Genomic DNA, 27,713 nt, shown 5'->3' with positions numbered 1-27,713 from the left:
CAGACCTAACAAAGGAGAGAGTCAGGTTAGACACACAGATGGACAGACCTAACAAAGGAGAGAGTCAGGTTAGACACACAGACGGACAGACCTAACAAAGGAGAGAGTCAGGTTAGACACACAGATGGACAGACCTAACAAAGGAGAGGCAGAGGAAAGCAACATGGATTAAGGGAGGAAAACAGAGGGAAAGCGTTCTGATGAACAGCCGTGTCCATCAGAGGGGGAAAGCAACACCAAGCCTGGGGTCTTAACTGGAAATATCCACCCCTCTACCAAGTCCAAAAGTAAACACAAGAAAAATAGGTAAAACATACACAGGCATTGATATGATTAATGACATTGATGTGATCAAGACATTGATGTGATCAAGACATTAATATGATTCAGGACATTGATATGATTCATGACATTGATGTGATCAAGACATTGATGTGATCAAGACATTAATATGATTCATGACATTGATGTGATCAAGACATTGATGTGATCAAGACATTGATGTGATTCATGACATTGATGTGATTTATGACATTGATGTGATCAAGACAGATGTGATTCATGACATTAATATGATTCAAGACATTGATGCGATTCATGACATTAATATGATTCAAGACATTGATGTGATTCATGGCATTGATGTGATCAAGCCAGATGTGATTCATGGCATTAATATGATTCAAGACATTGATGTGATCCAAGACATTGATGTGAATCAAGACATTGATGTGAATCAAGACATTGATGTGAATCAAGACATTGATGTGAATCAAGACATTGATGTGATCATGACATATCATGTGGTGATTACCATAATTCAATTCAAGGTCATACTTGGTGGCATACACAAAAGACAAGCAGACGTTGTGTATAACAAATACAAATTGTATTTATTCTTTGTACACAAAGAGTAGAAAGCAGCCAGTAACCCACTCGTTATTAAAAGCCTTTCTTTTTCAATCATTTTATACAGATTAAAAACCGATGGGGAGGACAACAACAGGGAGGAATGTCAGTACAGTACACATTTAAATAAACAAATAAGTAAATGACAGACACATTAGTCATTAACAAATGGAAGTAATGAGGCGTAGTAACGTTGCTTTAAAAAAGCCAGTAGAATAGAAAAGATGAGTCTGTGTTTTGCGGAGGCGGGGCGTCGCTGTGTGGTAAAATAGGCTGTGTATGTCGTCGTAGCTCTGATTCCCATAAGAGGTTAAGTAATTCATAACCCTGCCGTGTTTGAGAACACCAACAACCCTCCCTGTGTCTCGTAACGATGCCAAGGTGCCCAGAACCCAGCATGCACAGAAGGTCTCGCCATCAGGAACAATGAGCAGCGCTCTATAACGCGTTGACCAACTATATATAGCAGGGACACCCGTTGGCCATGTCCTCTAAACTGTCTCTGTCTCCGGCGACTAGGGCTTCTCCGAAAATGATCGGACTGGTATCCAGCGTGAGGTGGCACTACGGGGAGCCCGGGACACTACTTGTAGAGCTCCAATATAGTTCGAGCTACACAGTGGTTTTATCTCGAACATGAGACACCTCAGATGGATAATCACATGACTACAGAGAGACGTGATGTGAGGCAGTATAACGTTGTGTTTTTACAGAGGCTTCGATTCGATGGGCTGTAACACAATGCCTCTACAAAGACAATATGGACTTCTGGGAGTTAAAGTAAGAGGGACACAGTGAAGAGCTACAGTTTTCTGCTGCACTGTTCCATGTATCGTTATATCAGTCTGCAACTACCTGCTACAGCGGTGTAATCATTCATTCCACCTACTCTCTCCTACCTCCAGTATTGTCCAAAACACACAAAACATTTACAGAGCCTTCAGAGAGTATTCATACCCCTTGACTTATTCCACATTTTGTTGTTACAGCCTGTATAAGAAATACACACTTTTCCCCCCTGACCCATCTACTCACAATACCTCAATGACAAAATGAACTAAATGTTTTTAGAAATGTTAGCAAATATATTGAAAGTGAAATACAAAAATATCTCATTTAAGTATTCACACTGCTGAGTCAATGTTAGAATTGCCTTTGGCAGCAATTACAGTCTTTCTGGGTAAGTCTCTGAGAGCCTTGCACACCTGGATAGGATTTTGCCTGAACATAGCTCTATTCTGTTTCTTTTTCTAATAACAAAAAGTTCCCTGAGTCCTTGCCATTGACAAGCATTCCCATAACATGATGCAGCCACCTCCATGCTTGAAAATATGAAGAGTGGGAGTCAGTGATGTGTTGTGTTGGATTTGCCCCAAACATAACACTTTGTATTCAGGACATAAAGTTGATTTCTTTACCACATTTTATGCAGTTTTACTTTATTGCCTTATTACAAACAGGACGCATGTTTGGGAATATTTTTTATTATTTTTGATTCTGTAAAGGCTTCCTGTCATTTAGGTTAGTATTGTGGAGTAAACATTTCCCCCAAAATAATTCCACTTTGACATTACGGGGTATTGTGTGTATAGGCCAGTGACACAACATCTAAATGTAATCGATTTTAAATTCAGGCTGTAACTCAACAAAATGTGGAAAAGGGCAAGGGTGAACAGTTTCTGAAGGCATATAGGTCTACATGACATATGGTTTCTAGGCCTAATCCCTGTAGTTCATAATTGCACACACAGAGAGCGAGAGCGAGTCGTGATGCATTCACAGCTTCGCATATTCAGAGCCAAAACTATGTTCAGGGGGCTCATCAATGTGTAATGAGACGTGTGTTTACAAAAAACAAAAACCAAAACACATTAAAAGAGGTTTCCAAAGAGTAAACATTATTTGCGTTGCGTGTTTTTTTTTCACTTGAGCAATTCTTTGTTCCTGGAACCTGTAAAGAAGGATGCCGGTGCCCTTGGCAAAGGTAGAACAGATGTCAATGATAATGACTTTCTATGCCAGTTAAACACTGAACAGTGGCAGGCATTGATCAGCGGGGGTGGTTAAGGAGTGATCGGGGGGACAAGGCGGTTGAGGTATGGAATCGGTGCACCCTCTCTTCCCCATATGGTTATTATCATTTCCATTTTGAACGGCGCCCCACCTTGCCGACTCTCAACCTGTACAGTGTACAGTTCCCTAGCAACAGCAGCAAAACAAACAGACAGCCACGACGGAGCTCGACGATGTCAAATGTGAACGCTGGCGCCTGGAGGGGATAAAGTCTAACGAATACTGGGATGGGATTCAAACTGAAATCTGTTCTTGGCAATAAGGTCAGAATGTTCTCTGAATGAATACAAAACTATTCACATCATGGCTCCCTGCGACTGTGGGTGTAAGGACATTATGGAAGTGGTACCTCGTAAAAAAACAGAGCATCTGTCCTCTTTTTTTTCTAGCAAACCGCTCGCCTACTGTCTGCGTCCGTCTCTTGGAGATTTGCTGTGGCAAGCACATTAAAGTGGATGGCTCCTCTCCACTCAGCCCAGGAGCACTAAACAGACTATTTTCTTCCCCTTTCCTTTGGTCTCTCAGATCTCTCCTACTCTGAGTCTCCCTTCCACTTCGCTATCACATTCCCACCATCCTCCCTCCCTCCCTCCACCCCGCCAAAGCCCTATTTGACCCCAGCCTTTTAATTTGTCTCTCAGGTGCTAGGCCGCTCTAGCGCTGTCAATTCCCACTGTCTTCCCTGTCCTTACTCATAAAGGCTCTCTGATGCCTCTAATGCAAAATGCCACAGAACCCAGACCCCTAAACAGAACGAGCATCTGAAATTGAATGACATTCACATCCACCCACTACACCCAACTGATGCAATTTCCTCCCCTGATTGTGAAAACACTGAATGGCAAAAAAAGGCATATGTAAGCCAGTACTTTAACATCTGATACAGAAATGGATGAGTCACAAGCATAAAAAGAGAAAAGAAGAGAGGGAGAGGGGGAGGAGAGAGAGAGAGACAGAGACAGAGAGAGAGAGACAGAGAGAGAGAGAGAGAGCGCCAGGGCGAACTCAATTTAATAATGTTTGAGGCAGCAACATAAAACACATGTATTGGTCCATGCTGGGCTCTGTCTGGGTTTAAGGCAAATAGAGTGTGCTCTGTCTGGAGTGTCACATGATCCTGGTGTGATGGTAGCCCAACCCCCCTGCCAGCCTCGAGCGCCTACTATCCTAGGCATTTGTGTACCCCTGAAAGGTTTAAGCAACATGGGGCACCATGCCTTCTCTGCTGTGCACACAGCAGGAGCCAGAGAGCCCGGCGTTTAAAGCTAGACTCTTTCTCAGCTAAACACATATCGGCGTTGTCTCAAGACTCTCCTCCTGAACAGAGAGACACAAAATCACAGCCCTTCTTTCGTCACCGATTTCTTTTCACAAAAGTTTGCGGCTGTGAGTGTAAGCGTATGTGCGTCTCTACGTGTTTATAGGTGTGTATTCCTACTGTGTGCGATATGAACGTCCATATGAATCCGAGTATGAGCAAGTGCGTTAATACAGCATGAGATTTCATCTGAAACAACGTGTGTCTGCGCGTGTGTGATATGTGCACTCACTGTGACAGAGAGAGCAGGGAGCCATGCGAGAGAGACGACAGGCATCCCCGTTTGGGAAGATTAGAGGAGCTGTGTGCACAGAGGCAGCGCTGCGTGCGCTGGCGGGCACTTTGGCTGTCTTAAATAAATCATAGGGTTTTACTGATGATGTGTCAGTCCCACAGAGTCAATAAGCTTGTTGTGGGTCCCGCTGGCTCCCCGGCAATCTGCTCTGCTTTGCTCTGGGTACGCCTGCCCCAGCCGCCTGATCACAGCCGCATGAAACGCAGCCAGCCTGGCCCAAATCGAGTCAACGGTGGTGCGCATGAACGCCTCGAAAAAAAAGAAGAAAAGAGACATTTGAAACGCATTAGAAAACAGGAAAAACACGAACGCACGCAGTTACTGGATAGAACAAACATGATGGAAATCCTCACGCATTTTTGCATTGTGTAAAAGTCCTTTATGTGGAAGGTCCTTGTGCTGTATGAATATAAAGCGTCACACATTCGGACGACTACGCGGACGCTGGTTAGCACAGTGTCATGGCTGGGATGCTAGCGTTAGCCAGTAGTGGATTAGCTAGCTAAAACGGTTTCTGCCTGGCTGGGCTACTAACGTTAGCCATTAGCTTCCTTAGCCTTCTTAGCTGGTTAACACAGTGTCTGGCTGCACCGCTTAGCCATAGCATAACATTAGCCATAGCATAACATTAGCCATAGCTTGTTAGCATAGTGCTTGGCCCGGCCTGGACGTTAGCATTAGCTGTTAGCCTTTGGCTCCCACAGGGGTGGTTAGTGCACAGAGGTCCAGGGGGAGGGAGAGGGGTCAGCTCTGGGTGAGCTGCTGTATGGGTCAAGGACTTGGTGCACTCTCTGTCCCTCTGACGGCAGCTATATGGGGCACGGGCCATCAGGCATCCCACCAGGCATCACTCTGCACTCCAAGCGTCGCCCTGGGTTAGATGAGTGACGTGGTTCCTGGAAGAGGAGAGAGGGGGAAAAGTGGTAATTAAGGGTCTAAATAAATTTTTAGAACACAAGCAGAATGGCCAGTACTCAATGTGGGTCTTCAGCAGGCTAATGGGTTTTTGATCAGGCTAGTAAACTGTACATACCCTGCTTCTTCTATCTGCTGGAAGAAGACTCACTACCTTGATGTGCACAAGTAATTGGTTGTATCTGTGGCATGTCTGTCTCAGGTCTGTAGGGTCAGAGACTCACCAGGTTCTGAAGGGAAGACGTTTCTCAGCTGCTCTATGACCTCCTGCAGTTGCTGCACTGTGTCATGATCCTCATCTCCATCTCCTGTCACACACAGCATCACACGGAGAGAGAAGAGTGACACAGAACACTCAATCATCTCATTCCAATGTTGTTATGGCCCACTAAATGAACAAATAAATATTTTAAAGTCAATAATCCAGCAGGAATCGCTTGGAACTTGCAACCCACCAGTGGGACCTAGCCTGATTGCGGTCTCTGTTGATTTGGCAAATTACAGGAATGGCACGGAGTGGAATGTTAGCTAAAAAGACTGGTACCCAGACTAGACCGGACCTAATATTAGGGAACATTTGCCTTAGTAGCTCACCTGCTGCCTCTGTGTCTGTGGTCTCTCTACTGGGTCCGTCCCCCTGACGGCCTCCCCCTGACACCGGAGATGACAAGGACGAAGGTTCCGACCCGTTGGCCTCCGAATCGTCTTTGGGCTGGTGGAAAGTAAATAGTGTCATCAATCACCACAAAATTCCCATCGACAGCTACTTCGGAAAAGCACAAACGTTATTGGAATGTGTTGGTTGGGGTTGAAGGACACAGTAAATATGTAGATGCACTAAATAAGTCAAAGTGTTCCAGGGAAACTGACGGCTGCGTTGGCTGGGGATTCAGACCTAGTTGTACAACGAACAAAGGAAAATCTACTTTCTACGGAGATGAAAACAGAACGGTTGAAACTGACAGTTGGACTGCCCACACCCACTCCACCACTTCATATTGGAACAATAGACTGAAGGAAATAAAGAATCTACGCGCATGAACATTTCTTAAGAAGGGATTGAAAGGCATTATATGATATGAGAGGTTCATGGAAGTGTTGAGAAAGTTCAAATCTACAGCTTTAGAATTCTTGGTACTCAGTCCCGCTGTTCCCAATCCCATTCCCCTCTTTCCACTAAATGAACCATCTCTCCAGTCTCTCTTTCAATCTCCTCTCTCTATCCCCAATTTCCAAGTCTTTTCACCTGAGGAAATGCCTTTCTGTCTCTCTTTCTCGCTCTCCCTCTACTGCAGCAGTACCAATGATCTTTCCATTCCTTCCTCCCCCTCTCTCTATTCCCCATTCACACATTCATATTCTCCTACAGCAGTGTCCTATTTTCTCTCAGTCCAGCCATTCTCTTTGTTCCCCTTTTTTGCTTCCTTTTATCGTCCTGCTTCTTAATCCCTCTTGAGTCTATCCCCCTCTTTCTTTCTCTCCTTACCGTAGGTATTTCCCTCAGTCTCTCATCAGCTCCCCTCCCTTTCTGTCTCTGTACCTGCAGTTTTAAGCCCTTATAGTTGTTCTCTACCTCACCCCCCTCGCCTCTTTTCCAAGCCATATTTTTTCTTTCTTTCTTTCCCTTCTCTTTCTTTCCACTTTCCTTTCCTCTTCCTCCTTCCCTACCTGCAGCAGTAACTCTCGTAGCCTGTGCAGCTGGGACTCCAGCTGTTTGTTGTGGTCCTCCAGGATCTGCATGCGTGTCTCCAGGCGAGTCTTGTGCTGCCGGAGGACCCTTGCCTCGGCCAGGAGCTCCTCGTCCTGCTGGCCCTCCGTGGGAGATCCCGGAACACCCTCACCTCCCTCCGTCAGCTGGGGCGCCGCCGCCGCCTCCTCATGCCTCCACTTCAGCCGCCGCCACTCCCCCTGCAGCACCCTGGGGAATAGGAGAGAGGACAGAGACATCAGCAGACAGCATTTTAAAGAGCTGGGAGTTTTCACTGACACACAAAACTGTCCACAATAGGCTATGATAGTAAATGGTGTGAGCGCCGTAGTGCGTATAACTCAATGACTTTATTTCCACTGTATAGCACATTTCGAAAAGATCATTCATTTCAAAGTGGTTTACAAATATAATTATAAAAGGAACGAAAGATAACAAAACGTTTTCTATACAAATATACATTTAAGATAGACGAGAATCTTTTTTTTGAGACTAATTCAAAAAGTAAAACAGTAAAATAACAGTGGACATGAGAATACAGCGAAAGACGTATAAATAAATGAAGATGGCACTATGGCTAAGACAACCTAAAGCACCGTAGGTAAAAGTGCAGCTAAAAAAGTATGTCTTCACCTTTTTCTTCAAATTGTCTACCATTTCTGAGGCCCTCAGATCCTCTGGCAGGCTGTTCCAAAGGCCAGCATCACAGTGACTAAAGGCAGGGCCGGTTCCTGGCATGCAGTGCATTCGGAAAGTATTCAGACCCCTTTACTTTTTTCACATTTTGTTACGTTACAGCCTTATTCAAAAATTGAGTAAGCACATTTTTTTCTCATCAATCTACACACAATACCCCATAATGGCAAAGCAAAGACAGGTTTTTAGCAATGTGTGCAAATGTATAAATGAAAAAAATACAGAAATATCACATTTACATGAGTATTCAGACCCTTTACTCAGTACTTTGTTGAAGCACCTTTGGCAGCGATTACAGCCTCGAGTCTTCATTGGTATGGCACTACAAGCTTGGCACACCTGTATTTGGGGAGTTTCTCCCATTCTTCTCTGCAGATCCTCTAAATCTCTGTCAGGTTGCATGGGGAGTGTCCCTGCACAGCTATCGGGTTCAAGTCTTGTCTCTGGCTGGGCCACTCAAGGACTCAGAGACTTGTCCTGAAGCCACCCCTGCGTTGTCTTGGCTGTGTGCTTAGGGTTGTTGTCCTGTTGGAAGGTGAACCTTCGCCCCAGTCTGAGGTCCTAAGTGCTCTCCTGAGTGGAGCAGGCTTTCATCAAGGATTTCTCTGTACTTAGCTCCGTTCATCTTTCCCTCAATCCTAACTTCTCTCAGTTCCTGCCACTGAAAAACAGCACGATGCTGCCAAAACAGCAGGATGCTGCCACCACCATGCTTCACCGTAGGGATGGTGCCAGGTTTCCTCCAGATGAAAACGAAAGACGCTTGGCATTCAGGCCAAAGAATTCAATCTTGGTTTCATCAGACCAGAGAATGTTGTGTCTCATGTCTGAGAGTCCTTTAAATGCCTTTTGGCAAACTTCAAGTGGGCTGTCATGTGCCTTTTACTGAGGAGTGGCTTCCGTCTGGCCACTCTACCATAAAGGCCTGATTGGTGGAGTGCTGCAGAGCTGGTTGTCCTTCTGGAAGGTTTCCCATCTCCACAGAGGAACTCTGGAGCTCTGTCAGAGTGACCATCAGGTTCTTGGTCACATCTTTGACCAAGGCCCTTCTCCCCCCATTTCTCAGTTTGGCTGGGTAGCCAGCTCTAGGAAGAGTCTTGGTGGTTCCAAACTCAGATCATATTAACATGGCATAAGTCAATACAACATGTGTCGAACTGCAGGAAATTAGCTTTAAAACTGCAAAAATTTTCTGTTTTTTGTTATAAACGTACAAAGTTCTTGCCGCCCCATGGCAAAATGTGTAGAATTGCAGGAAATGAACTTTAAAACAAAGCATTTTCTTTCCACTGTCAAGAGGAGGCCATTAAAACATGTTGCAGCGAGGCGGCAAACTATTAAGTGCACTACTTTTGACCAGAGTACTTTTTTATTTTGATTTCACCTTTATTTAACCAGGTAGGCTAGTTGAGAACAAGTTCTCATTTACAACTGCGACCTGGCCAAGATAAAGCATAGCAGTGTGAACAGACAACAACACAGAGTTACACATGGAGTAAACATTAAACAAGTCAAAAACACAGTAGAAAAAAAGTAAAGAAAGAGTCTATATACATTGTGTGCAAAAGGCATGAGGAGGTAGGCGAATAATTACAATGGGTGGCAGGTAGTCTAGCGCTTAAGACTGTTGGGCTAGTAACCGAAAGGTTGCTGGTTGAAATCCCTGAGCCCCCTAAGTGAACAATCTTGAGCAAGGCTCTTAACCCTATTTGCTCCTGTATGTCTGCTAAATGACTGAGGGTCCCACCAACCAAAACTAACTCAGGGCTAACTAAAGGCATCGTCTCAAAATGTTTTAGAACATCTCAAACACCAGTGCCAGAGGATCTAAGGGACCGACCGGGCACATATCCTAAATGCATATGATACATGTGTTCAGGTCAAAAAACCACATAGTGCTTTAAAAATATATAAAGCAATTTTAAAATCAACTGTAAAACTAACAGGCAAACAATGAAGGGACTTTAAAATAGGTTTTATGTGTGCAGTCTTATTTATACAGTGCTGCTGCATTCTCAATTAATAGGCTGTTGGCCAATGTTTTTCTTGGTAAGACCAGACATGAGACCATCGTAGTAACCAAGCCTGGTAGTAATAAAAACATGCATTAGACTCTCAGTGTTGGCCTGGCAGAGAAACTGACGCACTTTGGCAATATTAGGTAGATGATCAAATCTAAGTTTATTGGTCGCATACACAATTCTGATAAGAAAACTGATTTGGTCCCATTTCGGAGTCTAAAATCACACCTAGGTGTTTAGCCAGGTGGGTTTTATATTGAATGTTCACTGTCTGTGTGCTGATCATGCGAACTGACTAGTGACATAGTCAGGAAAGATTATCGCTCTGGACATATACACTGTATGAAAACAGAAACGTAATCGAGTTGAACTGTTGATCAGGATTAACTTGTGTTTTACATAAAGACGAATCCTGTGCATGCATCGTTTACCACAGCTCATAATTCATTTCTGTCTGTACGGAAACAGAATGCCTATGCCTCTATAACATTTGTGACGACCCTTCCACTCGGTCTGCCGAATTCTTTCTCTTTGCTCTTGTTCTCCTTACTAGGATGTCGGTGGGCGGCACGGGAGGGTCGTCAGCGAAATGGGACACACCTGGGCCCGGGTGTGTCCTGGGGATAAATTCCCCCATTAATTGGGGAGACTCTCTCCACGCAGACACACTGCTGAATTTTGGTTGTGCCATTTTTTTGTTTGCATTATCACATCTGTGAACGCAACCACTCACTTACACTAATGACTACACACACCATTGTTACTTGTTTACAGTTTACTTTAGTTAATAAATATATTTCTGTTATTCCTTGATCTCCACGTTGTTTCCCTTTCTGTTGCGAGCTACGAGTCGGTTCGCGACACATTTCGCGCAGACAATAAAGATCACTTTTCTGAGCACTGAAATTGTCCGCGGGAATCTTTTTTATTCTTATTTTCCTGACAATTTTCACAGAGGAAAGAAAGTTGAGGCATGGGATGACGGTACTAATTATACCACATATTCATGAGCTACACACTCATGATTTCCACAATGAGTCTGATTTTGGTCGTCAGGCCCAGATTCTGCAATATCACATGGGGTCCTATAAGCCAATCAGAATAAAGGAAGACAGCTGCAGTGCTAACTGAGGAGCACACAGGATATACCTCATCATAACAATACAGAAATAATACCAAACTAGGTTCAAGTTTCAGACACCAGCTGTGTGTATATATGTTACTAATCTAGCTTTATTAACCTATTATTCATCGGTTGACAAACGGAGTGCAAACAAATGTGTGTGTGTGTGTGTTGGCCCGAAGGTCAGGGGCACGTAGAGAAGACAAAATAGAATAAATCCGATGAATCATACCTTTTAATGTTGCCTCTGGTATCAAATGAAGTGTATGGGAAAAGCATTATTCTCTCTCATTTAAACTTTTACTTCAAGGTCTTAAGGGTACTTAAGTAACACAGAATCCTATGAGGATCCAATTGATGTGTTCCAAAGCCATTTCTTTCCCATCACACTCATGCATCATACAGTAGTAGTATACTCTGTTCACTATACAATCACCCTAACGATGGTGTAGTTCTCACATTGGGTGTCAGAAGCATGGATAATTGATTAGGATGGCCATGGTAGTGACCATGTAGGGTTGTAAGAGCTAAAGTTTGGAAGTCCTACAGGTACTAAGACAAAACAGTTCTACACCTTAATGGTTCCAAGACCAACAGGTTCCATGTTCTAAAAGTTAAGACAAAAAGGTTCTACACCTTAAAGGTTCTAAGACCAAATGGTTCTATGTTCTAAAAGTTTTAAGACAAAAAGGTTCTATACCTTAAAGGTTCTAAGACCAATAGTTCTAAAGGTTCTGGGATAAAAGATTTCTAAAACCAAAAGGGCTCTATTTTCTCACCGGTTCTCGTTCTCCAGGCGGGCCAGCGTTCTCTGCAGCTCGTCCTTGTCCTGACAGTCCAGGTGGGCCAGCAGCATCTGCTGTCCGCTGGGGGAGTCCTGGTCCAGGGTACCGGGGCTGGAGTGACGCAGGAGGTACTGATCTTCATCCCTGAGTCCCCCACATGACACAGCACAGGAGACACTCAGCACACTGAGCCACAACCCTGCCACCAGCAGCACAGTACAGCAAATAGCCACAGCACAGGACAGGACAGTGTACAGCCACAAACAAGACAGCGCAGCACAGGACAGGACAGAGCAGCACATCAGCACAGACAGCACAGCAGAAGCAACAGACACAAGTGCAACAGACACGTTGGTATGGTGGAGCAGTACTGACACAGAATGGCACAGACACACAGACAGCAACAGACACACGGACAGCAACAGCAGCACAGGCAGGATAGAAGCACATCAACTCAAACACAGACAGTCTTCAATTCTGAGAACAAGTGGCCACATAGACAGACATGACATAGACAGACATGACATAGACAGACATGCAGAAATAAAGGACACTAATGACGCCAGAGCATAGCCAGACATACTGCAGCACTGGGCAGCAAGCTAACAGAGTGACATGAGAACGAGGGGACTCAGCACACACAAAGAGCAGCAGTAGAGACAGGACACAGAGACAGAAGACAGGAGACAGAGCAGTAGCCCTACTGACAAGAACAAAGTACAGAAACACTTGGAACAAAACATAGCCACAGTGTCACAGTGATAAACCAGACACACAAAGCAAATAGCTTGCAGACAAACAGCACACTGAACAACTATACAAACAGCCATGTTGACACATCAAATAGGCAGCTTCACACACCATGCCAATGCCCTCCCTATCTCGCAAATACACACGTGCACATACACATACACAGACATGAACGCACACACTGACACACACAGACATGAATGCACCCACACATATACACAGATATGAATACACACACTGACCTGGACCAATGCACACACAGCGCACATAAACACAAACACACCCTCGCTCTCTTTCTCTCGACACTAAAAACACACACAGTAAACCCTTTGATGGAGGCCACTACACCTTGGTGGTAAAAATTCATTTTGTTATAGCAGTGCTCATAATGAAAACACCCACGCACGCACACACACACACACACGCCTCACCCCCAAAACAATCTCTGTCTCAGCCAAAGCCTTTGATCAGGGCCAACACCTGTGTCCAGTCAGTTTATATGATTCCTTAGTGAGGGGCTCACCTTATTGACTCCACCATTCACATCAAAGCTACTCCCCCTCTCCCCTCCTTTTCGCTCAGCCAGCCTCTGGCTCTTAACATCATGTTCTGTAGTATTTCAATGGGCCTCCCTCTCTCCCGCGCAGCAGCCCTTTGTATTTGGTCTTTTATGATGAAGGGGGAGTGTGTGCACGGCCTCAGCCATGGGTCCTTTCATAAACTTGGTGATTATTTTATGTGACTGACCAGCCTTCCCTGAATGTGTGTGTGCACACTCGGGGTATACATAAACACTTGGCTGAAATGAAAGGGTTCAGTGTGTGGGGGAAGTGGGAGTGTACTCACAGACTCTCATCAGGCGACAGGCTATCTGTGAAGAAGGAACAATTCTGGTTCTCCATTTCCGCCAACCTGGACAACAGGAAAACACACACACACACACACACACAGAGAGAGAGAAAATAGGTAGGTACTCTTATTTATTTATCTGTTGTTTTCCAAGGTAAGTTGACTGAGAACACGTTCTCATTTGCAGCAACGACCTGGGGAATAGTTACACGGGAGAGGAGGGGGATGAATGAGCCAATTGTAAACTGGGGATTATTAGGTGACTGTGATGGTTTGAGGGCCAGATTGGGAATTTAGCCAGGACACCGGGGTTAACACCCCTACTCTCTGCCATGGGATCTTTAATGACCTCCGAGAGTCAGGACACCCGTTTAACGTCCCAAACCGAAAGACGGCACCCTACACAGGGCAATGCCCTGGGGCATTGGGATATTTCTTTAGACCAGAGGAAAGAGTGCCTCCTACTGGCCCTCCAACACGACTTCCAGCAGCATCTGGTCTCCCATCCAGGAACTGACCAGAACCAACCCTGCTTAGCTTCAGAAGCCAGCCAGCAGTGGTATGCAGGGTGGTATGCTGCTGGCATACTCTAGTAAAAAGAGGTCAAGAGCAACAGATTGGCAGATTTAATTTATTTTAGAAAGAAGAGGGGGTTTCATTCCAAGAAGAGCTATTCAGTACAGTACTGTATTGCAGTGTTTCAGGACCAAGGACAGCGAGTCTAGGTTTTCAGCCCTGCAGCAGTGACTGTTGTTTTTCAGTGCCATGGACAGCTACCCCACTGCACTTCTGTTTCTACTGCCTTACATTGTAGTTGAGAAGTTTGGCAGATAAGCACCATGGACAGCTACCCCACTGCACTTCTCTTTCTACTGCCTTACAGTGTAGTTGAGAAGTTTGGCAGATAAGCACCATGGACAGCTACCACACTGCTACAGACTGTTATGGAGCGAGACACCCCAATCGCTGTTTTTTTTTCTTCAGGTTTAATGAAAGTCAATGAACTAAGTACACCAAACCCAGCTGCTATTCCATTTGTGTTTATGGGGGAGACACCCATTTAAGTAAACCATAACTGACCATTTTTTCCCAATGGTAAATGTGCAGAGCGAACTATCTTAATTTATCCACCATCTGTGCTGTTATACTCCTCCCATATTACCAGAATCACCTTAATTCACCAAATATATTTGCATGTACAGGAATTTGATCAGGCAGCTGACTAGGCAGAACTTAGCTTTTAGCGACACCTCACTCTCTCAGCAGTGGGAACGGCCTTCTGAGGGAGCTGCCAGGATACTGTGTTGGAACCACCAGCCATGTACAACCTCTGCCAGAGACACTAATGAAATGTGTCTCATGCTACTCAAGCTCCAGGCCCCCCACAGCGCGCGCGCGCGCGCGCACACACACACACACACACACACACACACACACACACACACACACACACACACACACACACACACACACACACACACACACACACACACACACACACACACACACACACACACACACACCCACACCCCACCATCACCAAAAAAACTTATATGGATTGATGGATGGAGGGAGAGAAAAGAGGGCTGAGGATGGAGTGATGAAGAGAGATCCATATGACATCATTATGGCCCCTCCCACCAAGGCCCATAGAGAATACAGGCCATCCGCTCTCATCATTATGACCCCTCCCACCAAGGCCCATAGAGAGTACAGGCTCCCACTCTCATCATTATGACCCCTCCCACCAAGGCCCATAGAGAGTACAGGCTCCCACTCTCATCATTATGACCCCTCCCACCAAGGCCCATAGAGAGTACAGGCTCCCACTCTCATCATTATGACCCCTCTCACCAAGGCCCATAGAGAGTACAGGCCACCCACTCTCATCATTTTATGGCCCCTCCCACCGAGGCCCATAGAGAGTACAGGGCCCGACCTGGCCCATTATCCATCCACTCTAACTGTGGCCAGGCCTGGCCCATTATCCATCCACTCTCACTATGGCCAGACCTGGCCCTTTATCCATCCACTCTGACCGTGGCCAGACCTGGCCCTTTATCCATCCACTCTGACCGTGGCCAGACCTGGCCCTTCATCCATCCACTCTAACCGTGGCCAGACCTGTCCCTTTATCCATCCACTCTAAACGTGGCCAGACCTGGCCCTTTATCCATCCACTCTAAACGTGGCCAGACCTGGCCCTTTATCCATCCACTCTAACCGTGGCCAGACCTGGCCCTTTATCCATCCACTCTAACCGTGGCCAGACCTGGCCCTTTATCCATCCACTCTGACCGTGGCCAGACCTGGCCCTTCATCCATCCACTCTGACCGTGGCCAGACCTAGCCCTTCATCCATCCACTCTGACCGTGGCCAGACCATGGCCCTATGGCTAACAGACATTCATTTAACCACTCTCACTGTGGCCAGATCTGTCCCCTTAATTCAATCAGTTAGGCCATTAATCAAATGGTTGTTACAGGACCGGAAGGCAGGGTAGAGAGGAGAGGGAGCCTCACCCCAGTATTCTATGTGAGAGCTGTAGACTTGGCCCCTGTCCTCAGGACAGTATTGATGATGTGGGAATTTGTGAGTTAATTCCTATGAGTCCCACACTCCCAAAAAAGGTTACTTATGGTTCCAGGCACAACCGTTTTTGGTTCCAGGTACAACCGTTTTTGGTTCCAGGTACAACCCTTTTTGGTTCCAGGTACAACCCTTTTTGGTTCCAGGTACAACCCTTTTTGGTTCTAAGTACAACCCTTTTTTCTTCCAGGTATAACCCCTTTGGGTTCCATGTAGAGCCCTCTTTGGAAAGGGTTCTACATGGAACCCAAAAGTGTTCTACATGGAACCCAAAAGGGTTCTACTTGGAACCAAAAGGGTTCTACTTGGAACCAAAAGGGTTCTACTTGGAACCAAAAAGGGATCTTCAAAGGGTTATGAGGACAGTAGAATAACCCTTTTATGTTCTAGATAGCACCTTGAGCTCCCTCCCTCCCTCCGAGTCTGTACTAATGACAAAAGGAGAGCTCTCCACTAGCACCTTGGTGTGTGACACACCAGCAAATCTGGATCCAACCCAAAACATCAAATACCCACAATCCTCCTCTGGGACATCATATTCTTACACTGGATTAACATGTACACCCCCTCATATGACTGAGTAGAGACAGACACTCTGTTCTTCTGCTGTGATGTCAGCCTCAGGGACCTTTTAATGTACGTAGTTGCCTGGCATGGTTCTGACAGCCAGGCATTTGCAGTACTATGTGAATAAATATATATAGTCTCTCATTTGAAGTGTTTTTCAAGAGGGAGAGAGAGCGAGAGGAAGCGAGCGAGCGAGAGCGAGAGCGAGAGCGAGAGCTAGAGCGAGAGAGAGAGAGAGAGAGAGAGAGAGAGAGAGAGAGAGAGAGAGAGAGAGAGAGCAAGAGAGTGTGTGTACTGGAGCCAATTTTGCATGAAGCAAAGTACAGATTGAATGGCATCTGTGCAATGTACATTAAAATAATCAGCTTTTTCTCATTTAGCGAGCTCTCAGATCATGTTGGAATATAGTTCAAGTTAAACTGTCCTCTGTTAGGCTTTCAGAATCCAGTTCAGAGTCCTCTATGGTTGATAGACTTGTGAGGAGCTCAAGATGTTTAAGAACTGTAAGATGGCACACTACATCCAAAGTACATAAAAATATATACAAACTGTAAAGCCAACATAAAGCTACAAAGATACAACATCTCTGTCTTAACAGCAACTTCAGGAACGCTGAGACTCTTTGGCAAATCTGCAAGCCAACAAATTAAGACATATAAGCATATCTCACTTAAGCAAATTGCACTGCTCCCTGCCCATTTCTCAATTTCTGTTTATCTATCAGGGAAGTTTTGTGGGTCTTCAGCTTGAGCCAAGGAGTTGTGCCAACTAAATGATTCTAATTGGCAGGAGAAGACTAATAAACGTGAGGGGACTTTGGAACAGAAGCAATTAATACAAGTCAATGGAAATAATGAATTTGAACGACTGGGAGAGAAAAGAGTGACAACAATGACTTAACTAAACAGTGAAAAAGACTGAAAGGGAACAAATTTGGAGAGAGAGAATAGAAGATATCCTGCCTCTGTTGGTGTGTGTCTCCTCTGTCTTGAATAGTGGCAAGGCCATCCGACTGTTAAACAGCCACCACTAACATTGAGAGGCTGCTGCCAACACACTGACTCAACTCCAGCCACTTTAATAATGGGAATTGATGGAAAATATATCACTAGCCACTTTAAACAATGCTACTTAATATAATGTTTACATACCCTACATTATTCATCTCATATGTATATACTGTACTCGATACCATCTACTGCATCTTTATGTAATACATGTATCACTAGCCACTTTAAACTATGCCACTTTGTTCACATACTCATCTCATATGTATATACTGTACTCAATACCATCTACTGCATCTTGCCTATGCCGCCGTTATTACTGCATTGTCGGAACTAGAAGCACAAGCATTTCGCTACACTCGCATTAACATCTGCTAACCATGTGTATGTGACAAATACATTTGATTTGATTAGCTTTTGATTTGATTTGATTTGGTGTGGAGCAATGCTGCCTCAGGTAAGGAGCACTCTCACATACAACACACACACACACAAGAAGGTGATCTGTGTCCTGTCTCTCTCTCGCTCGCTCTCTCTCTTTCTGCAGTGATCTATGTCCTGCTCTGCTGTGGGCATGACTTCCCGTGGGTGAGGGATGCCTCTTCCATGCCCTGGCTGTGCCCTCTCTGTAACCCTGTCAGACAGACTGCTGATCCACCTTCGCATCCTCCAGGTGACCAATGGACCCAGCGGAGTGCCACACTGCCCTACCATGCTGCTGGGCATCCACAACCAGGAGACCCCTGCTCACCCCAGACCAAACGCACGGCGCTCATGCCCTTTTCAGTGTGCGTGAGTGAATGAGCGAGAGCTAGAGTGAGAGAAAGAAAGAAACGAAGAAAGAAGGAAAGGGAGAGAGAGGATACCCGCAAGGCACAACAGTCTCCACTCAGGTCGAAGGTCAGACCAAGATGGATATCTCAATCAACTTGTGGAGAGAGAACTGGGGAGTGCCAGGAGAAAGGAAGGAGGGAAGATCTGGAGTAAGCAGAGTTAGGTAAGGAAAGACGGGGGGGGGGTCATTATTTTTGGTGTGTGTGTGTGTATAACACCCTACCTGCTAGCGAAGTGCTCGATTCTGCTGTGTGTGTCTGCATGGGGTAGCTTGGGAGAGGAGCACGGCCTGGTCAAACACAGAAAAACATCATTAATACCTATATTACTGGTACTCCCTAGTGTGTGTGTTGGTGTGTGTGTGTGTGTGACTTGCAAGCCAGATGTGGCCTTTAAACCAGGAGTTTCAAACCAATGTATTGAGGTCAAATTACTCAGCCCTCAAAAGAAGGTCTTATGAAATCTGTATTGTATTGTGTTAAAGAATTGAATGATTTAATCTAATTGAATGATAACATATTTGCTTAGATCGCACTTGGTGAAGACCACATGACTGAAAATGAACTAATGCAACCATGTCTTCGTCACTAACAAATGCAGTCGTAGGTGGTAACTTTACAATTCACTCGAAAGACAAGGCACACTGGGAAATATGCAAATAAGTCTTTACACTAAGCAAACTGTTCATTTAACTCTGAAAAGTGTGGACCCATGTACAGTGCATTCAGAAAGTATTCAGACCCCTTGACTTTTCCCACATTTTGTCAGGTTACAGCCTTATTCTTCCATCTCATATTTCTCAAATAAACAGCAAACCTGGTTTCAAAAAACAGATAAAGCAACACCTTGCAGCACAAAGCCTCTCCCCTATTTGACGTAGACAGTTTGTGTGTATGCATTGATATGTAGGCTGTGTGCCTTTAAAAAACATACATGTAGTTCTGTCCTTGAGCTGTTCTTGTCTAATGATGTTCTGTATTATGTTTCATGTTCTGTGTTGGACCCCAGGCTGACTAGCTGCTGCTTTTACAACAGCTAATGGGGATCCTAATAAAATACCAATACCAAATCATCTAAAATTGATTATATTGTTTTTTTCTTCATCAATCTACACACAATCCCCAATAATTACAAAGCAAAAACTGTTTCTTTTTCCTTTTCTGCAAATGTATTAAAAATAAAAAACAGAAATATCACATTTACATAAGTATTCAGACCCTTTAATCAGTACTTTGTTGAATTATCTTTGGCAGTTGAGTCTTCTTGGGTATGATGGTACAAGCTTGGTACTCCTGTGTTTGGGGAGTTTCTCCCATTCTTCTCTGCAGATCACCTCAAGCTGTGTCAGGTTAGATGGGGAGCGTCGCTGCACAGCTATTTTCGGGTGTCTCCAGAGATGTTCGATCGGGTTCAAGTCCACACACACACACATGCACACATAGACACATTCTCCACTCAAGGACATTCAGAGACTTGTCCTGAAGCCACTCCTGCGTTGTCTTGGCTGTGTGTTTAGGGTCGTTGTCCTGTTGGATGGTGAACCTTGGTCCTGTTGGAAGGTCCTGAGCGCTCTGGATCAGGTTTTCATCAAGGACCTCTCTGTACTTTTCTCCGTTCATCGTTCCCTTAATCTTGACTAGTCTCCCAGTACCTGCCTCTGAAAAACTTTCCCACAGCATGATGCTGCCACCACCATGCTTCACTATAGGGATGGTGCCAGGTTTCCTCCAGACGTGACACTTGGAATTCAGTCCAAAGAGTTCAATCTTGGTTTTATCAGACCAGAGAATCTTGTTTCTCATGGTCTGAGAGTCCTTTATATGCCTTTTGGCAAACTCCAAGCGGGCTGTAATGTGCCTTTTACTGAGGATCGGCTTCTGTCTGGGCACTCTACCATAAAGGCCTGATTGGTGGAGTGCTGCAGAGATGGTTGTCCTTCTGGAAGGTTCTCCACAGATCGAACCCTTCAGTCCTGATTCAGTGTTGATTCAACACTGTGTGTATACTTTTTACAAACTTCTTAAATCCACATCATGTACAACCAACTACCCTCCATGTCCCAAGTCTTCTCTCCCCTCAACATCTTTTAATATAACACTTCATACACAAGCAATCTCCCTCTCAACAAATAAAGTCAATGGCTATTTTTACAAGCTATTTTCCTGTCTTCTCGGTGCCAGTCTGTCTAGCCGTCTGTGTCTATAGGGGTATGACTCACGTGTCAGAGCTCTCGGCCTCCAGCACCGACTGGACAGGCAGGTAGCCCCTCTGAGGGTGCTTACTGAAGTACTGCTTCGACCGGAACTTGTTCTTCAGCGTCTTGGCAAAGTCCCGCATCTTCTCTCCTGAGGTGGTCTGACACATGGTTTACATGAAGGGACCGGGATGGAGGAGAGGAGAAGGGGATGAGGGGTGGGGGTGGAGAAGAGGAGAGGAGAGGGGGATGAGGGGTGGGGGTGGAGGTGGAGGTTAGGGGGATGAGGGGGGGTGGAGGAGAGGGGGATGGAGGAGAGGAGAAGGGGATGAGGGGGGGTGGAGGGGATGAGGGGGGGTGGAGGAGAGGAGAGGGGGATGAAGGAGAGGAGAGTAGAGGGGGATGGAGGAGAGGACAGGGGGATGAGGGGGGAATGGAGGAGAAGGGGATGGGGAGAGGAGAGGCAGATGGGGGGATAGAGGAGAGTGGGATGAGGGGTTGGAGGAGAGGGGGATGGGGAGGTTAGGGGCAGTGGGAGGACAGGAAGACAAAGTGAACCACTTTAGAATTCTCCATACTGCACATGCATGCACATACGCGTGCACGCAGGGACGCACACACACACTTGTGCACACATGCACCCAGACACACACACACACGCACACACAGACACACACACGCACCTTGTGTTGAACTAAACTTTGTGATAGGTGCCCTGCGGCTAATGCAGTACTCTGTCTCCCTCGGACCTGACTACCCACATCCACTCCATCATACAACCCAGCAGTATAGGAGTCAAAACTCAGGTGAAAAGCTCCAGCTCAGCTCCACTTCAACCTTCCCCTGGTTGACATACTGCCCTGGGAGAAATTATTTGGATGTCTCTCTGCCATATCTCCCAGCCTCCATTGACTGGAGCTGAAGTAGTGTGTGAGTGTGGCCTCCTCTTTGTGTACTCTATTAAAGGGGCAATCTACAAATGCTATATCCATTTTTGGACTGTTAAATTAATGATATATGCCCATTGATTTTTGAAGCCTTATGGGCTTAGTTCAGCTGTCTAACCCTATCACAACCCACATTATAAGCATTTCTTACTTCACTGTTCGTAAACAATGTCATTGTATGCCAACGATGTATAGCCTCAAAACGTGGTTAAAGAGATAGTACACACAAATGACTAAATGACATATGGGTTTCTTCACCCTGTAAGCAGTCAAGGTATGACAGCAATCAATGATTTGGTTCATTCCCCTTGGGACTGTTTCCACATGCTAATGTACTAGCATTTGTGGCACAAATCCCATTCAAGACATGGGACCGATACAAACATTTTTCACGCATCATGTTCAAAACATCTATAAGTGAGTTTGTTGAGGTTCACAAGCAATTTGAGATACTTTCGTATGATTTGGACATGTGTGAAAAATGCTAATATCGGTCCCATGACTTGAATACTTACAGGGTAAGGAAACCAGTGTGTCGTTTTAAAACTATCATTTTGATATTACGGACGGTCAGTTCTTGCATCCATAGCTCTGTCTATGCATTTGAGAGTGGTTACATATCTCCAGCCACAACCCTCAGCTGTCGACCGAAATAGTGGAGGGGTGGTCACTTTGTTATTGTTTAAATTGCAGATTGCTTCTTTAAGAGAAAAGTGTAGGTTATAGTGCGGTCTGTGTCTGAAATGGCACCCTATTCCCTCCATAGTGCACTACTTTTGACCTTTAATAGGGTGACATGCAGGTGGCAGCCTGGGTGTAGTACTCTTTCCTACTGGGGTGCAGTACTCTTTCTTACTGGGGTGCAGTACTCTTTCTTACTGGGGTGCAGTACTCTTTCTTACTGGGGTGTAGTACTCTTTCTTACTGGGGTGCAGTACTCTTTCTTACTGGGGTGCAGTACTCTTTCTTACTGGGGTGCAGTACTCTTTCTTACTGGGGTGCAGTACTCTTTCTTACTGGGGTGCAGTACTCTTTCTTACTGGGGTGTAGTACTCTTTCTTACTGGGGTGTAGTACTCTTTCTTACTGGGGTGTAGTACTCTTTCTTACTGGGGTGTAGAACTCTTTCTTACTGGGGTGTAGTACTCTTTCTTACTGGGGTGTAGTACTCTTTCTTACTGGGGTGTAGTACTCTTTCTTACTGGGGTGTAGTACTCTTTCTTACTGGGGTGCAGTACTCTTTCTTACTGGGGTGCAGTACTCTTTCTTACTGGGGTGCAGTACTCTTTCTTACTGGGGTGTAGTACTCTTTCTTACTGGGGTGTAGTACTCTTTCTTACTGGGGTGTAGTACTCTTTCTTACTGGGGTGTAGAACTCTTTCTTACTGGGGTGTAGTACTCTTTCTTACTGGGGTGTAGTACTCTTTCTTACTGGGGTGCAGTACTCTTTCTTACTGGGGTGCAGTACTCTTTCTTACTGGGGTGCAGTACTCTTTCTTACTGGGGTGTAGTACTCTTTCTTACTGGGGTGTAGTACTCTTTCTTACTGGGGTGTAGTACTCTTTCTTACTGGGGTGTAGAACTCTTTCTTACTGGGGTGTAGTACTCTTTCTTACTGGGGTGTAGTACTCTTTCTTACTGGGGTGTAGTACTCTTTCTTACTGGGGTGTAGTACTCCATGATGGGATATTGGAGCTGCTTCTTTCCCTTGGTGGTGCGTCCCGTGAGGAAGCACGTCTGGCAGATGTCCACGTTGAATTGTTTCAGACTGCGGTACCTGTCAGGACAGATCGGTAGAATGGACGATCATATCACATTCAGTAACAATAGAGAAGCCACATGAATTGCTCTATCCTGTGTGTGCGTGTGTGTGTGTATGTGTGTGTGTGTCACACATCCACCTTTCCTCATCTCTGATAGAGGTACAATAGACCTGCCTGAATCCCTTGATGGGGCACTGTTTACAGATGTAACACTTGGCCTGGTGCTTGGCGGACTCGGCCACTGCCACACGCTGTAGAACAGCCAGCCACACTACAGACTGGGGCTCCAGGCTCATCCACTCCAGGAAATGAGATACCTCGATGGCTGGCTTCCCTGGGGCCTATGGGAGGAAGAACATAGGAAACATTTTACCTGAGTATCTTGTACTTGTCTCCTGCTTGATTGTCTGTAAAATGCTACTATCCATTACAGTTATGCAGAACAATTTACCAAACAGTACCACTTCATCAAACTACCTGCAGTTCCATAGGGCACGTATTACTAGGTAATTACATATTCCATTAAAGTTCCCCTGGAAGAACTCTGTTAAAAGCACAAATACATAAACAGGAGGTTGATAGCGGCCAGAGAGAGGGGTGACTTGTGTGAGGGCCGTGAGTACCTGTTAATGTTCTAACGCTCCAAAGCAATTCCTGTGTTGGAGAGACAGCAGATAAACGGGATAACAGGAAGTCAGGTGAATAAAGGACAGCCTCGCCAAGTGCAGAAAATCCATAATGTGCTAAATTCTCATTAAGTGTGCATCAGAGATGCATTAAAAGGTTGATTTCCCTGGAGCCTCGTCTCGACTATGCCAAAGCAGGGTAATTAACGTATGTGTGTGTACGTGTTATGGAGTGAGGTCTCTAGGGGAACAAGGCTCCTTGGCTCCTCTGCTCTCTGCTCTTTTCTCTGCCCTGCTCTCCTCAACTCTCCTCAACCCTCTCCTCAACTCAACTCTCCTCAACCCTCTCCTCAACTCTCTCCTCTCCTCTCCTCAACCCTCTCCTCTCCTCAACCCTCTCCTCTACGCTCTCCTCTACTTTCTCCTCAACTCTCCTCTCCTCTCCTCAACTCTTCTCTCCTCAACCCTCAACTCTCCTCCCCTCTACCCTCTCCTCTACCCTCTCCTCTCCTCTACCCTCTCCTCTCCTCAACTCTCCTCTCCTCTCCATGAGACTATCCTAGCTAGTAGAACTGGACCCACTGACTGTCTACAGTATCAATAACTAGTAGAACTGGACCCACTGACTGTCTACAGTATCAATAACTAGTAGAACTGGACCCACTGACTGTCTACAGTATCAATAACTAGTAGAACTGGACCCACTGACTGTCTACAGTATCAATAACTAGTAGAACTGGACCCACTGACTGTCTACAGTATCAATAACTAGTAGAACTGGACCCACTGACTGTCTACAGTATCAATAACTAGTAGAACTGGACCCACTGACTGTCTACAGTATCAATAACTAGTAGAACTGGACCCACTGACTGTCTACAGTATCAATAACTAGTAGAACTGGACCCACTGACTACACCAAGCAACAACAACCAAAACACACACAACGTACACTCTCCATGGCCTGATAGAGTACAACAGACTAGTCTCTATACATACGGAGGGCCACAGCACAGAATGTCTACTATAGTGTAACTCCCTCCCTCAGATCCCGCCATCCTCTATGTAGAGCCAAACCCATCTGCCCCTCTGTCATGAATGATTCCACTACACCTCTACGCTACACCCTACAACCTACACCCTACACCCACAGAACGTGCTAGCGCGTGTCATCCCCTCACTTTGACTTCACTGCCATGCCAACGTGATAAATTGTTTATCTGGGCACTTCTGATTGGAACTACACTGATAATAAAATCTGCTCATAAAAGACATGACACACAGCAAATAGAGTTGACAGACAGGGTTTTAATCCCCTGTGGCTGATATCAGGAGCATGGACGGGAATCGAGCGACATTTCATTACGGGTCGGCTGTAAAAAAGTGAATATTTTGTATATTTTTTATAAAGGTTTTAAAAAGCCACCGCCCAAAAACCTGCTACCTACTCGTCCCAACTCTACCATTAAAGGGACTGCTTTAAAAATGCATTTCCCTACTGAGCTAAATGCCATGAGGCGGGATTTCAAAAAAGCTGATCCCCCATGTATGAGAGTGGAAATGACAATGCCCTCAGTTCTTCCATGTCTCCATCTGCAACACTTTGAAATGATGTTATGCCCATAGATTCCATATGGTTCCCCCAACAGTATGTTAAACCAGATTGGTTTCACAATTTTTTTTCTTCCACAGACCACATTGGTTCACACAGGATTTCACTCAGAATAAACAATTTTATCAGTAACACCTACGATCAATGACCCCAACATAGTGCATTGTAAGCACATTTATGATGCTTAAAGGCCAAGTGGCGTCAAAAACTAGACTTGACTGTGTTTTATATATATTTCCATATATACTGTGGAAAGTCAGTTAAGAATTCATTCTAATTTACAATGAAGGCCTTCCGCGGCCAAACCATACCCCGGCCAAACCCTAGCCCGGCCAAACCCTAGCCCGGCCAAACCCTACCGCGGCCAAACCCCACCCAGACGACGCTGGGTCAAATGTGCCCCTCAAAGGGACTCCCAATCACGACCGGTTGTGATACAGCCTGGAATCGTACCAGGGTCTGTAGTGACACATCTAGCACTGAGATACAGTGCCTTAGACCGCTGCGCCACTCAGGAGCCCAAAACACTGTGAAATTGTGAAAATTATGAGAATGCCTTTTTAAGATCTGTTTGAAAAGACTGCCTGATATTTAAGCCTGTTTTGGTGGGATGGAGTTTTGGCCTGCCTGGTGACATCACCATAAAAAAGAGAATTTAAAACCTTTAAAATTGCGTGGTGTCTGCGTGCGTGCGTGTGTGTATGTGTTTGCGGCCTGCGCGCATCTGTGTGTGTCTGTGTGTGTGTATGGGTGATCTCACCATACGGAAGCAGCTGCGTACACTGGGCTCCACATTGCTCCCCCCGAAGGCGGCCACCTCTCCCAGCTGTCGCGGGATCTGGATGGCTTCATAGAGCAGCATAGTGAGGTAACGCTGGTCTGTCAGACCCCCTGGACCAGACACCTGCCTGAACAGGTCTGACAAAACATACAGGGTTAATAAAATATGTGTGTGTGTGTGTGTGTGTGAGAGAGACACTATGTTCACCCATGTGTAATGTGTAGTATCTAAGCCTGTGTGTAATGTGTAGTATCTAAGCCTGTGTGTAATGTGTAGTATCTAAGCCTGTGTGTAATGTGTAGTATCTAAGCTAGTGTGTAATGTGTAGTATCTAAGCTAGTGTGTAATGTGTAGTATCTAAGCTAGTGTGTAATGTGTAGTAACTAAGCTAGTGTGTAATGTGCAGTATCTGAGCCTGTGTGTGTATACAATATGTCTGCTTCTGTGAACGAGAGTATATTTAAGCAATAAGGCACAAGGAGGGGGTGATATATGGCCAATATACCACAGCTAAGGGCTGTTCTTGCGCACAACACAACGCGGAGTGCCTGGATAAAGACCTTAGCCGTGGTATATTGGCCATATACCACAAACCCCTGAGGTGCTTTATTGGTATTATAAACTGGTTACAAAAGTAATTAGTCATACCCGTGGTATATGGTCTGATATACCATGGCAGTCAGCCAATCAGCATTCAGTGCTTAAACCCCCAGTTTATAATACTACTATTCACACCTATACATACAGTACATTCGAAAAGCATTCATACCTCTTGATTTTTTCAATATCACTCGGACAGAGCTCCAGAGAACTTTCCAGAAGGACAACCATCTCTGCAGCACTCCACCAATCAAGCCTTTATGGTAGAGTGGCCAGACCGAAGCCACTCCTCAATAAAAGGCACGTGACAGCCTGCTCGGAGTTTGCCAAAACGCACCTTAAGGACACTCAGACCATGAGAAGCAAGATTCTCTGGTCTGATGAAACCAAGATTGAACTCTTTGGCCTGAATGTCAAGCATCACGTCTGGAGGAAACCTGGCACCATCCCTAAGTTAAAGCATGATTGTGGCAGCATCATGCTGTGGGGATGTTGTTCAGTGTCAGGGACTGGGAGACTAGCCAGGATCGAGGGAAAGATGAACGAAGCAAAGTACAGAGAGTTCCTTGATGCTCCGGAGCGCTCAGGTCCTCTGACCGGGGTGAAGGTTCACCTTCCAACAGGACAACGACACTAAGCACACAGCCAAGACAACGTAGAAGTGGCTTCGGGACAAGTCTCTGAATGTCCTTGAGTGGCCCAGCCAAAGTCCGGACTTGAACCCAATTGAACATCTGTGGAAAGACCTGAA

At 45.5% G+C, this 27,713-nt stretch overlaps 1 protein-coding gene across 1 annotated transcript in view; it reads right to left on the bottom strand.

Annotated features, from left to right (window-relative positions):
* Nucleotides 1-870: 870 nt before the first annotated feature.
* Nucleotides 871-27,713, bottom strand: part of LOC109905125 (dystrophin-related protein 2) — a 125,778-nt gene continuing 98,935 nt past the window's right edge. Inside the window, 11 exon segments of the mRNA XM_031790061.1 lie at nt 871-5,491; nt 5,735-5,818; nt 6,105-6,222; nt 7,179-7,428; nt 11,838-11,987; nt 13,440-13,505; nt 18,664-18,729; nt 20,659-20,795; nt 23,243-23,357; nt 23,518-23,684; nt 26,342-26,499. Coding sequence (XP_031645921.1) covers nt 5,472-5,491; nt 5,735-5,818; nt 6,105-6,222; nt 7,179-7,428; nt 11,838-11,987; nt 13,440-13,505; nt 18,664-18,729; nt 20,659-20,795; nt 23,243-23,357; nt 23,518-23,684; nt 26,342-26,499 — 1,331 coding nt within the window. The 3' untranslated portion in view covers nt 871-5,471.

The sequence above is a fragment of the Oncorhynchus kisutch genome, linkage group LG15 (genome assembly GCF_002021735.2).
Source record: "Oncorhynchus kisutch isolate 150728-3 linkage group LG15, Okis_V2, whole genome shotgun sequence".
Lineage (NCBI taxonomy): Eukaryota > Metazoa > Chordata > Actinopteri > Salmoniformes > Salmonidae > Oncorhynchus > Oncorhynchus kisutch.
Note: the sequence above shows the minus strand (reverse complement) of the source record. Positions and strands in the feature narration are given on the sequence as shown.